Source organism: Micromys minutus, assembly GCF_963924665.1.
Source record: "Micromys minutus genome assembly, chromosome: 28".
Classification (NCBI taxonomy): Eukaryota; Metazoa; Chordata; class Mammalia; order Rodentia; family Muridae; genus Micromys; species Micromys minutus.
The window spans coordinates 39,460,376-39,473,060 of NC_137963.1; the positions used below are offsets into that span (position 1 = coordinate 39,460,376).

Sequence of the window (12,685 nt, forward strand, 5' to 3'; positions counted from 1 at the left end):
TATATAAATCACGTAATGTGTAGCACAGTGTTCTAGATGTGAAATACATTCATGCAACCTCTAGATATGCCTCGGAGTGTTTCACACACCAAGCCCGAGGTAAAGAGAGAAGTTAAAGCACACGTGGTGAGCTTTGGCGGAACGGTGAAGCATGCCGCTCATCCCGGTACTGGATGGGACGTCAGCTCGGGCCACACAGCAAGCTCCCGTCTTTAAAAAGAGAGAGTACGTAACATGGGCTTTCTAAAGTGCCGTACTCTAGCTGGCCGTCAGTGCAGGAAGAGTTGCAGAGATGGTCAGAGATGCCCACCTGACATAGAGAGAAATGGGAACCATGGTGTTGAGCACTATGAAGTAGGACCAGAAGACGAGGGCAGAACTCGCAGCTGATGAAGTGATGTAGTGCTCCCATGGGAGAAATGCCTGGAACTGGTAACCTCTGTTCTTCTCCCAAATGCCGTGTCCAATGGACAGCAGAAAACACATTCCGCCCAGAAACATGAAAATCTGTAAAGAAAACAAAACAGAACAGCAAAGCTGAATGGATTTCCTCAACCGTCCTCGGCGGTCTTAGCTCCCACAGGTCTTTCCCCTTGGAGATGGGGGACTAGAGAGGTGCACAGGGCGAAGCCAGGCCAGCAGGAGCCTGTGAGAATCCAAGGGAGGTACCGACAGCCAGAACACACCAAATACCAATTCACAGGAGCTGCGCCGGGTGCTTTATGTTATGTTGCTTAATATTGACGAAAACTTTTGACAGGCGAGTCTTGGTATTGGGGGTGGGACAATCACTCAGGCACCAAGTAGGAGAAACAGGTTCCTGATCACTGCAGCGGTGCGGCGGGGGAGGGGCTGCCACTTTACCACACTGGGTTGTGTGGCTTCTGTGCACCTGGAGGGAGGATGCTGAGGGAACTGACAGAGGTGAGGAAGATGGCGGGTGTGTAAGAGTTCAGCGTGTGGTGAGGGTGGAAGGGAGGCCTCGGGCCCACTGAAGCCGCAGCTCTTCAAGGTCAGTGGCTGGGAAGACCGGCAGTTGTGTTGCAGACTGACTTTGATTCCTTCAAGTTTATACTAGGAGTGGTTCAGCCATGCCTACTTTTATTGCTTTCACAGCGGTTGTACTGATTTATATTCGTGCCAACAGAGCAAAAGATTTCTCCCCCCCCCCCCCCCCCCCAGTCCCTGCTATTCTCTGTTTTCACGATGATAGCCATTCTGACTGAGGTGAAATGAAATCCCAGTGTGGCGCCCTGAACCACTGATATCGTTTGACTTACACTTCCACGGTGGTCAAAGATACACAAAGGTGCTTCTTCACACTTCATTTAGAAATGGATTTTATGTGTATGGTTGTTTTGCCTCTACATATGTTCTATGTACATGTCTGGTTCCAGCAACAGCCAGAAGCCATCGGATCCCCTGAGACTGAAGTTACGAATGGTTGTGAGCCACTGTGTGGGTGCTGGGAACTGAACCTGGGTCCTCTGGAAGAGCAGCCAGTGTCCTAAGCCACTGATCCAAGTCTCCAGAGTCTGAAATTTGATTTTATATTTCATTATTTACCTGGTCTTTGGATTCGAGGCTGCAGTAGTTTCTGACAGACTATTGTTGATATGGACCTGCTGCTGAGGCAGTCTGGTACTATTGATTACTGACTCCTCTCTGGAAGCTGAGAGTCTGCTCCTTTTTCTGGGGCCTTCTCTCCTTCCCCTGTGTTCCCCATAGATAGTTTCCCTTCTTTTCTATAGCTTGCCCCTTTTAAGTCATGGTCTTGCTTCGCAGCTCTGCTGGCCTGGAATTCACTATGAGACTGTTCTCAACTCATGATCTCTGCCTACAAGCTTTTTAACTTTATAATTTCTTCATATGTGGTTGATATGCAACCCTTTTATTTTATGCATATGAGTTTACTGTAGCTGTCTTCAGACTCACCAGAAGAGGAGGACATCCGATTCCACCACAGATGGTTGTGAGCTACCACATGGTTGCTGGGAATCGAACCCAGGAACTCTGGAAGAGCAGTCAGAGCTCTTAACCATGGAACCATCTCTCCAGCCCTGATATGCTTTTTTTATACTAGATTCATCTGTGTATACGCTTTTAGGTTTTCTTACACAGACGCGTGCACTGAGCGTGTCTCCCGCCCTGCCCTCTCACTGCTCTTCTCTTATTTCTTGCCTTTATTCTTCTAAACAGTTTCATCACTTTTTTCGAAAATGCTTTTACATGTGTGTGTGTGTGTGTGTGTGTGTGTGTGTGTATGTGTAGTGTGTCTATGTATCTGTGTGAGCTAGCACACACTTATATATATGTGGAGACCAAAAGAGGGCATCAAATTCCGAGGCTGGAGATACAGGCGGTTGTATGCTGCCTGGTTCGAGTGCTGGGGATGAGAAAACAGCAGTGATCTCAGCTGCTGATCCATCTCTCCAGCCCCCATATCTACTTTTATTTATTTTCATATACATACATGCTGTCTTGGTTAAGGTTTCCATTACTGTGAAGAGACCCCATGACCAAGGCAACTCTTCTAAAGAACATCTAATTGGGGCCGGCTTACTGGATCAGAGGTTCAGTCCATCATCATCAAAGCGGGAAGCACAGCAACCAACATCCAGGCAGGCATGGTGCTGGACGAGCCGAGAGTTCTACATCTCGAGGGCAAACGGGAAAAGACTAGCAAAGCCCACCTCCACAGAGACGTACTTCCTCTAACAAGGCCATACCCATTCCAACGAGGCCACGCCCCCTAATCGTGCCACTCCCCACGGGCCATGCATTCTAACACAGGAGTCTATGGAGTCAAGCCTATTCAAACCACCACACATGCAATCTGCAAACGGGACTTGATGTGCATTCTAACTTTTCTCTTCCCAGGAATATAAAGTATAATAAAAAGAACCTTCCTGCTGAAAAGTTTTATCTAGCTGGATAGATGTGACTATCTCTAAATGCATGTGTATTTGAATACATACATATTTCAAATACAGAGGATATGTTGGTGTTAATGTGTGTACACATGCATTTTTTAAAAATTTAAAAAATTTAAAAGAACAGCCAGAACCCTCAAGGCTGTCCCAAAGGGAGTCAGGTCTTCCAAGCAGCCTGATAAAGGTTCTATAATGTCCCCAAGGTCAGCAGCAGGGCACAAGGTGCTCAAACACAGGAGGCCTCGGGGGACATTTTACATACAAAACATAACGTGCAATAACATGACCTGATTGATCATTTTTTTCCTGTGTAATTTTATAATGTTTACCACTATTATGTTTCAATTTACATATTTCTGATATGATATACAGGCACAACATGTAATTAATGTGAAAACACTCTAAAAGTTAAAAATCCCACTGCAGATGTTAAATCCCAACGGTTCCTGCTCTTCCAGATGCACAAACCGCTCAGCGGTCCAGGCTGACAGGAGGCGTCCTGCTTTGAAGATGGCCTTTGACCAGCTGAGCTAGCTTACTGGGTGATGTGACCTGCTCCTGATGCTGTTGAAGGCCCCTGCTTACATCACTTTCCTTAGTTACTTATGGTGATAATCCGTTTTATTAAAAAAATCGGAATATGGAATTCCGCTTACTGCAAAGGCTCAGCTACAAGCAGTAGAAAAAGAGACGGTGGACGCTTGTTGCTGCTCTTAAGGCTCAACGGCCTTCCTAGTTTTCAGTCTATGTGTACTCCATCCGAAAGGGGTTTGGGAAAGGAGCTGCAATTTAAAAACTTTTCTATTTCCACTTTTTTTGCAGTGCTGGTGGTCCCTGCCTTGAATGTTCTATGTGAGCGCTGTACCAGCTGGGATCTAGTGCCGCCCTCATAAGGAGAGAGAAAAGACGGTTTATAACTTAGACAGCGATGAAAGGAACATTGAAAGAAAGGGCATTTAAAGGTGTTTTCAGATTCCAGCACTAGGAAATGAAAAGCTAAGGAATTAAGTGTAGATGTTACCAGAACGGCTCAGTTATGCATACAAGTTATCTGAATAATGACGTTAGTTTCCATCCAATAAGAACAAAACTAATCTGTGTTGCTAGAATAGACATAAACTATTACTAGTCTTCAATTTAAGCTCTATTATCAATCAAAGTGATCAGTATACGCTATAGTGCTTTTCAGATTTAGATTTTCTCTATTTCATGACATAAAAACTTTAATACACAAAGTAATGCAATTCACTGTGGCATGTCCATACCTGTGCGTCATTATATCTTGTTACAATATGTCTTCTTTCTTACACTCCCTCCTCCATCCTCCCCGCCCTCCTCTGCCTGGTTCCCTTCTTTCTCCATAGAGAGTTAGTGCCCTGTTTAACTTTCACATCACGTTCAATCCTATCACCTTCTCTTTTCTCTCTTAAGATATTGCTTCCCAGGGCCGAAGATCTCCCCTGTAGCTCTGACTCTATCAGTCTCTCTCCCTAATCTCTCTCCCTAAGTATCCGCAATTCTCTCCCTCCTCTCTCACTGCCTGCCAGAACCTGGAAGTCCAGCCTCTTTCTTTCCACCCAGCCATTGGCTGCTGGCATCTTTACTGATTGATCAAGAACCAATTGGGATAAGAACCTTTAGCATCCTTACTCACAGATTCCTGATTAAGTCAAAGCATCAGAACTGCTTATCTACAGAGGACGCCAGGAGAGCCTGGTCCACTGATGAACGAAGTCAGGCTCACATGGGTTCGCAGAGAATAGAACCGCAAGCAGTGGGCGCACACGGGCAGCACCAGGCCCTTTGCATGTGATGGCTGTTTGTGTTTTTGTGATATTCCCAACAGTGTAAGAGGAAGATGTGTACCACTGTTGCCTTCACACAGGTTAACTCAGAAGACAAGGGCGCTCTGGCTAAGCTGGTGGAAGTTATTAGGACCAATTATAATGACAGATATGACGAGATCCGCCGCCACTGGGTCCTAAGTCTGTGGCTAATATTGCCAAGCTGGAAAAGGCAAAGGCTAAACTGGGTTAAATGTACACTAAGTTTCCTGTACATAAATATAATCACAAAATTAAAAAAAAGGAAAAGATAGTATCTTCAGAAGATGGTGCTGATCAAATGATACAAGGATGTAGGAAAGACAAACAGATCCATGTTCGTCACCCTGCATAAAGCCGAACTTCGAGTGGATCAAGGAACTCATAGAACAGTATAACCTGGATCCGACAGAAGAGAAAGGGAGGAGTAGGCTTGAACTCATCGGCGCAGGAAAAGATTTCCTGACCAGAGACCTGCACAGGCACTACATCAACGCTCTAAATGTCCGTCAACTAGTGAAAAAATAAGGAAAGTAAATGTTCATTTGCACAGTGGAATATTACTCAGCTACTAAGAAAAATGAAATTGTGGAGTCTGTAGGTAAAAGGAAGAAGTTGTAAACAGTCATGCCGAGTGAGGAAACCCAGACAAAAGACAATCATGTTTTTCCTTCTATGTGCATGTTAGCTTTATATGTGTTCCAGTCGTATAACCAGTAAAGAAGGGCTGAACAGGAGGATGGGAAGGGGTATGGGGGAGCAGGGTAAAGGTGGAAGATGGGAGAGATAGCTAACGTTAAAGGCCTTCTGTAAGCCCTATAGAGCTTCTGTCGAAAAGAAACAGGGACAAAACTGGAGCAGAGACTGAACGAATGGCCAGCCAGTGACCAGCCCAACTTGAGGTCCATCCCATGGGCAGGCACCAAACCCTGACCCTATTACCGATGCCATCTTGTCCTTATAGACAGGAGCCCAGCCTGGATGTCCTCTGAGAGGTTCTACTAGCAGATGGCTGAGACAGATGTAGACTCACAGCCAAGCATTGGACTGAGTTAGGGACCCTATGGAAGAGTTAGGGGAAGGACTGAAGGAACTGAAGGGGACAGCAACAACATAGGAGAACGACACTGTCAGCTAACCTGGGTCCCTGGGAGCCCCCAGAGACTAAGCCACCAACCAAAGAGCAAACACAGGCTGGCCAGAGGCTCTGGCACATATGTAGCAGAAGACTGCCTTGTCTGGCCTCAGGTGGAGAGGATTCATCCAATCCTGTAGAGATTTGCTGCCCCAGGGAGAGAGGATGCTAGCAGGGGTGGGGGTGGCGACCTGCTCAGAGGTGAAGGGGGCACCGGGGAAGAACTCTTTGAGGGGGGATTGGGAGGGGGACAAAATTTGGAATGTAAATTAATAAATAAACTAATTATTTTAAAACAGCCATATAGAAACCTACTACTATAGAAGCTTCCTAAAATATATACACATATGGAATTTCAATAGATTCACCATATAATGAGGGAGACAATACCCCAACTATATAGCCAATGCCACCAAGTAAAACCCCCAGTGCCAAGAATGGGTTACTCTTGGTTGAGTTGTTGGCCAAAGGGGCCCACAGACATTAGCTCATACATCATAGGCTATTGCAAAGGCTGTTAGTTCCCCTCTAACCTGATGGCAGAGCTCTGTTGCTGAAGACACCACTTACTATGGCATCAAACATGAGAAACTGAGCTAATGCCTAACCAGAAGCTTCATCTCATGGCTCAGAGGTTAAGAGACCTGTGTGCTCTTCTAGGGGACCTGGGTTCAATTCCAGGCCCTCACATGGCAGCTCACAACTGTCTCTAACTCCAGTTCCAGAGAATCTGATGTGCTTACACAGGCAAAACACTAACACACATTTTTAAATGTTAATTAGAAGCTTTGCTTCTACTGGTTAGCATGCATGGTGCTGGGAATCACTTTGCCTACACCAGAGGAGGAAGGTAATCACCAATGCCACCTAGTTACCTACCCTGAGACCTACAACGACAGCCAGCAAGATAGTGGAGCAATAGTGGTACAGTTGTTATGGGGACAACAAACCATGAAACTCATGTCTGACACTGCTAAAGTGGTCAGAGCCCAGGACTTGGCCAGGGTCCCTGGGCAGAAACCCACTATTATTCTGACACAGTAAGATAATGGAACACAGTAAGATAATGGTTTCTAACCATACACTGCTACTCCTATGGTGCTGTGTGTCACTCATCCCTCATACAAACTTCTTCCAGACCAGATCATTTGCATTCAGGATAGTATGGCCACACAGATTCCAACTCAGTTCTTCAGAGATGAAAGAACAACTTTCAAATTTATCTGGAATAACAAAAACACTTAGGATAGTGAAAACTATTCTCAACAATAAGAGAACTTCTGGGGCAATCACCATCTCTGAACTCAAGCTATACTACAGAGGAATACTGATTTAAAAAAAAAAAAAAAAAAACCCATGGTATTACTGAGACAGGCAGGTAGAGCAATGGAATAGAGAAAAGCCAAAACCATCCAGTGGAAAAGACCCAGCATATTCAACAAATGGTGCTTATTCAACTGGCGACCAGCATGTAGAAGAATGAAAGTTGATCTATTATTATCACCTTGTACAAAGTTCAAGTCCAAGTGGATCAAGGACGTTTTACATAAAAACAGATATGCGGAGTATAACAGAAGAGAAAGTGGAGAAGAGCCTCAAACACACGGGCACAGAGAAAACTTCCTGTAAGACCACCCATGGCTTATGCTCTACGATCAACAATGGACAAATGGGACCTCATAAGATCGAAAAGCTTCTGTAAGACAAAGGACAGTGTCAAGAGGACAAAACAGCAACCCACAGTTCGGGAAAACATTTTTACCAACCCTACATCTAATAGAGGGCTAATATCCAAAATATACAAAGAACTCAAGGAGTTAGATTCCAGAGAACCAAATAATCCTATTACAAAATGGTGTACAGAGCTAAACAAAGAATTCTCAACTGAGGAATATCAAATGGCTGAGAAGCACCTAAAGAAATGCTCAACATCCCTAGTCATCAGGGAAATGCAAATCAAAACAACCCCGAGGTTCCATTTCATACCAGTCAGAATGGCTAAGATCAAAAACTCAGGTGATAGCTGATGCTGGCGAGGATGTGGAGAAAGAGGAACACTCCTCCATTGCTGATGGGACTGCAAGCTTGTAAAACCACTTTGGAAATCAATCTGGCAGTTCCTCAGAAAATTGGAAATAGTTCTACCTGAGGACCCAGCTATACCACTATTGGGCATATACCCAAAAGAAGCTCCAACATGGACACGTGCTTCACTATGTCTATACCAGCCTTATAATAGCCATAAGCTGGAAACATCCCAGATGTCCCTCAACAGAAAAATGAATACAGAAAACGTGGTACGTTTACATAACGGAGTACTACTCAGCTATTAAAAATAATGACTTCATGAAATTCTTAGGCAAATAGATGGAACTAGAAAATATCACCCTGAGTGAGGTAACCCAGACACAAAAGAACACACATGGTAAGTGGATATTAGCCCAAAAGCTCAGATTACCCACAATACAACTCACAAACCATATGGGGCTTAAGAAGGAGGAAGACCAAAGTGTGGATGCTTCAGTCCTTCCTAGAAGGGGAACAGCATAATTGCAGGAGGTAGACGAAGGGAGGGAACTGGGAGAGAGAGGGGGAAGGAGGGAAAAGTGGGGGCAAGATCAGGTGCAGAGATGAAGGAGAAGTACAGAGGGTCAGAAAATTTAATAGAAATATGTAACAGTGAAGGATGGGGAACTGGGGGTAGCCACTGGAGGGTCTCAGACACCAGGGTGAGAGAGGCTCCCAGGATCCAATAGGGATGACTTTAGCCAAAATATGCAACAAAGGGGAGATAGAACCTGCAGAGATCACCTCCAGTACCTAGGCACAGCTCCCAGTTGAGGGATGGACCAACCATCCAATCTCAAAATCTTTAACCCAGAAATGTTCCTGTCCTAAGGAAAAACAAGAACAAAAAAAAAAAAAAAAAAAAAGGAAAGGCCTGCCCCACCTAGGGATCCATCCCATCTGCAGACCCCAAACTCTAGCACTATTGCTGATGCCAAAAAGTGCTTGCTGACAGGAGCCTGGTATGGCTGTTCCCTGAGAGGCTCTGCCAGCACTTGACCGATACAGATGCAGATGCCTGGAGACCCCAATGAAAGTGCTAGGGGAAGGGGATTGCAACCCCACAGTAAGAACAGTATCAATTAACCGGGCCGCCCAGAAACTAAAGCACCAACCAAAGATGCATATGCAGCAGAGGATGGCCTTGTCTGACAACAATGGGAGGGGAGGCCCTTGGTCCCCAGCAAAGGGGGACGCTGTAGCAGTGAGGCAGAAGTGGGTGACTGGGTGGAGGAGCTCCCTTTTAGAGGCAAAGGGGAGGGGGGAAGAGGGAGGATGGGATGGGGGACTCTGGAGGGGTAACAGGAAGGGGAGTATTATTTGAAATGTAAACAAATGAAAAAACTTCTTAGATGAGGAATAATACAGAGGCACACAGCTGGACAAGGGTGAGGATCTATGCGGGACAGGAGGCAGGACAATAGAGACATCCGCACTTTCACCCACAGGCACGGTGGCAGCACACAGACCTGCACAAGTTCAAACCAGACAGAACATGGCATGGAGGAGGGGAAGTGGGCACAGTGACCATCCTGACCCAGAAGGTATGTCCAGTGGAATGTTCCCGGGGATGCCAACCGTACACCAGGACACAGCCTATGCCCAGGGACAGTTGGCCAACACAAAATGGACTCCATGTATTTTTTTATGTGTACAGTTTTTATGGAAATTTTTAAAATTATATTTGTCTCCTATCAGTTTTTTGGTTTGATGTGATCTTTGTTTTTTGCTTTTGCTATACTTTTACTTTTAAAAGTTGGGGGAGGAGCATTAAGTTGAGTGGGTAGAGAGGTAGGGAGGATCTGGGAAGAGTTTGGGAGAGGAAAATACTATTTTTATGCTGGTGGTACACGCCTTCAATCCCAGCACTCTGGAGGCAGGTGGGTCTCTGAATTCGAGGCTATCCTGGCCTACAGAGGGAATCCCAGGACAGCCAGGGCTACACAGAGAAACCCTGTATCAAAAAAACAAAACAAAATAAACAACCAAAAAAAAAAAAAAAACCACCCAAAATCTTAACCAACCAACCAACCAACCAACCAACCCAAGTCAAACCAATCAAAACAAAAACAAAAGTAAAAAGGCAAACAAAACAAACCAAACAAAACCCATTTTCCCTTTCTCAAGATTCCCTTTATTAGCAATTTTCAGATTTTTAAACAGAAGATCCTGTTTTTTTTTTTTTTTTTTTTTTTCAATTGAAATGTTATAAAACAGCATAATGAGAAACTGCTGTCTTTGAAGCAGGAGCTCAGGTAAGGCCAGAGCAAACCCTATCAGATCTGTCTCCACTGCAGACTCTTAGACCCCTTTGAGGAGTACAACTTTAAAAATATTAGATTAAAAAAGGCATTCTATTAGGCTATCTGACGTGTTATCACAGGTCACAATCAGATCTGATATGAGGAAGTATCTTTATTTCTAAAGTCGGGCCTGATCCACTCTCCAAAGGCAACCGTTTCTGTCACCATCACACACAGGAGAAACCGAGGCTCTTGTACAGTGTATCTGTTCTCTACTGGTTCTCATCTTAGCTTTTGGGGTCATAAAGCTTCCTGTGATTTTTAAACAGCTATATTCTGACTTGGAAAAACTGACTACTGCTGGGGACGTATGTCTATGCAAAGGAAGTGTGTGACTCACCCAGACCACAAGGACATCCAGGAGACGGTCTGTATGTGTCCGTTTAAAGGTGAACCGCCCACTGTTCTGCATTAATTTGGTGTCCGGCCCTAAGCAAAATGGAAAAATCCAGATTTTACAACCACTGAACATACTTGGGGCTTCAAAGTGTGTTGACATATGTCTTTGTGTCCAGTTATTCGAAACTCTTATGGACACGCAATCAACAACCACACAGAGAAACATGTGTTTCCCTACTAAGTGTCAATACCGACTCATTGGTTGATGCACCTCAGCGAAGTCTTGATGTTCCCAAGAGTTAGGTCAGAACAAGCCTCTAAAAGTTCATCTGTTGAGAGCTTGGTCTCCAGTAGGTGGTGCTTTTGTGGAGTTGTAGAAACTTTAGGTATGGAACTTCTTTGAGGAAAGTTAGGTTCTTAGGGGCAATTCTTGAAGGCCCCCTCCTTTCTCTTGCTTTTCAGCCACTGTGACATGAACAACTTTGCCCTGTCATGAATTCCCACTTGGATAGCTAGTCTGAAGGGACAGCACCAAGCAAGCCTGGACTAACATCCCTGAAACTGAGTAAAAAGTCAAGTCCTTCCTCCTTTTAAATTGATTAGCTACAGGGACAGGAAAGGGGGAAAAAGGTTATCAATGTCTACTGCTACTCAGGGTACAGGGGGGTACAGAGGCCCTGTTTCCTAACTAAGCCTTGACCAAGAAAACCTCTCACTACATGTTGTGGGTTGTGATTCTAAGTGACGTCTCAAAATGGGCCACTAATGTAGTACTTTTCTCTTCGATGAAGTCTCAACACTATAGTTTAAATCCGTTTTCTTGGTGAACACAGTCAATCTTCCCTTCTTACGGGAGTCACTATGTACCATTTCATTCATAATTTCTCTGTAGGAAACCCCCTCCAGTGTCTGCATACGCTGTAGTGTTCCATGAATGCCTTATGGTTGAAACACAAAGCCATCCTTGAACAAACCGGTGTGGTGTGGAACTGGTGTGTTGTAAGCACACACTGCCTGGAGCAAAGTCCCCCCTCAATTTCTTCTCAAATTTCCCATCCGGCCACCTGTTACACCTCCCTGTCAGCTTGGCACTAGGTCACCATTCTGACATACAGTTGGATATTGTATCCAAATCCTAAGGACGAACTGTCCACAGCTGGACGGTGGGCAGGCTCTAACAGGCTGGGTCGGGCTGTGGCTGCGAGGAAGCGAGCATACCCGTGTAAATGACCAAGCCGTAGCACCAGTCTGTGTTCCGGATGATGCAGCCTCGGAGCAGAAGCCTTTCGGGGTCCAGTAAGTAGGTGTCCCCCATGTAGCTCAGTGTTCCGGAAAACTTGTCCAGCTTGTTGTTGGGAGGCTCACACCTAACTTCTCCTGCAGAAAAAGTGGGAGGAATGTTCTCTGTAGGAGGAAGCTCAGTGGAAAGGCAGAAACAAAACCTCCTTGTTCTAATGCTACACATTTTCTCTGTCTTTTCTCAACTGTTCCCTATCTGGCACTACACTCCTTTAGGGAAAGCACAGGAAGTTTAGGACTGTAGTGAAAATTTTTTAAACACAGAAATAGTAATATGTTTTCACTTTAATCCCAGGTGTAGGATGCGGGGCTTCACACGTGCGCAGCAGCTGACTATGATTTGCCTTGTGCTCTAGCAGGGGCGCGATTTTGAGAGCTGCAGATTAGTTTCTGAGAGCGTGTGGCATTTGGAATTCTGGGGACTCTTCAGAGGGTGTATAAAAGCTAGGACCTCGAGGGTCAGGGAGCTGTGGGCAGGTTGTTGATTGAGGTTTCTGAAGTAGTCACGTGCAAAGAAGAAACCAGAAATTACACATCCTGCTGGTGAAGATCAAACCTGCCTGAAGCGAGGAACTCAACACCTAGGCCAGTAGGAAGTAGTTTACTGATTGTTGCCCCTCCCCTCTATCCTTTTTCTCTCTCCTCTCTAGTGTTAGGTGCTTGTAAAGGTGGAAGAAAAGAGGTGGAGAAGGATGGAAGAAAAAACATGGCTCAGAGGTTAAGAACACTGACTGCACTTCCAGAGGTCTTGAGTTCAAATCCCAGCAACCACACGGTGGCTCACAA

General features: G+C 45.2%; 1 protein-coding gene across 1 annotated transcript in view; it reads right to left on the reverse strand.

Annotated features, from left to right (window-relative positions):
- The window catches only part of LOC308438840 (phospholipid-transporting ATPase FetA-like), a gene marked incomplete at both ends in the record, with an annotated part of 53,243 nt that overhangs the window by 30,244 nt on the left and 10,314 nt on the right, over positions 1-12,685 (reverse strand). Inside the window, 3 exons of the mRNA XM_080940352.1 lie at positions 311-507; positions 10,602-10,690; positions 11,819-11,977. Coding sequence (XP_080796478.1) covers positions 311-507; positions 10,602-10,690; positions 11,819-11,977 — 445 coding nt within the window. The remainder of the gene's footprint in view (positions 1-310; positions 508-10,601; positions 10,691-11,818; positions 11,978-12,685) is intronic.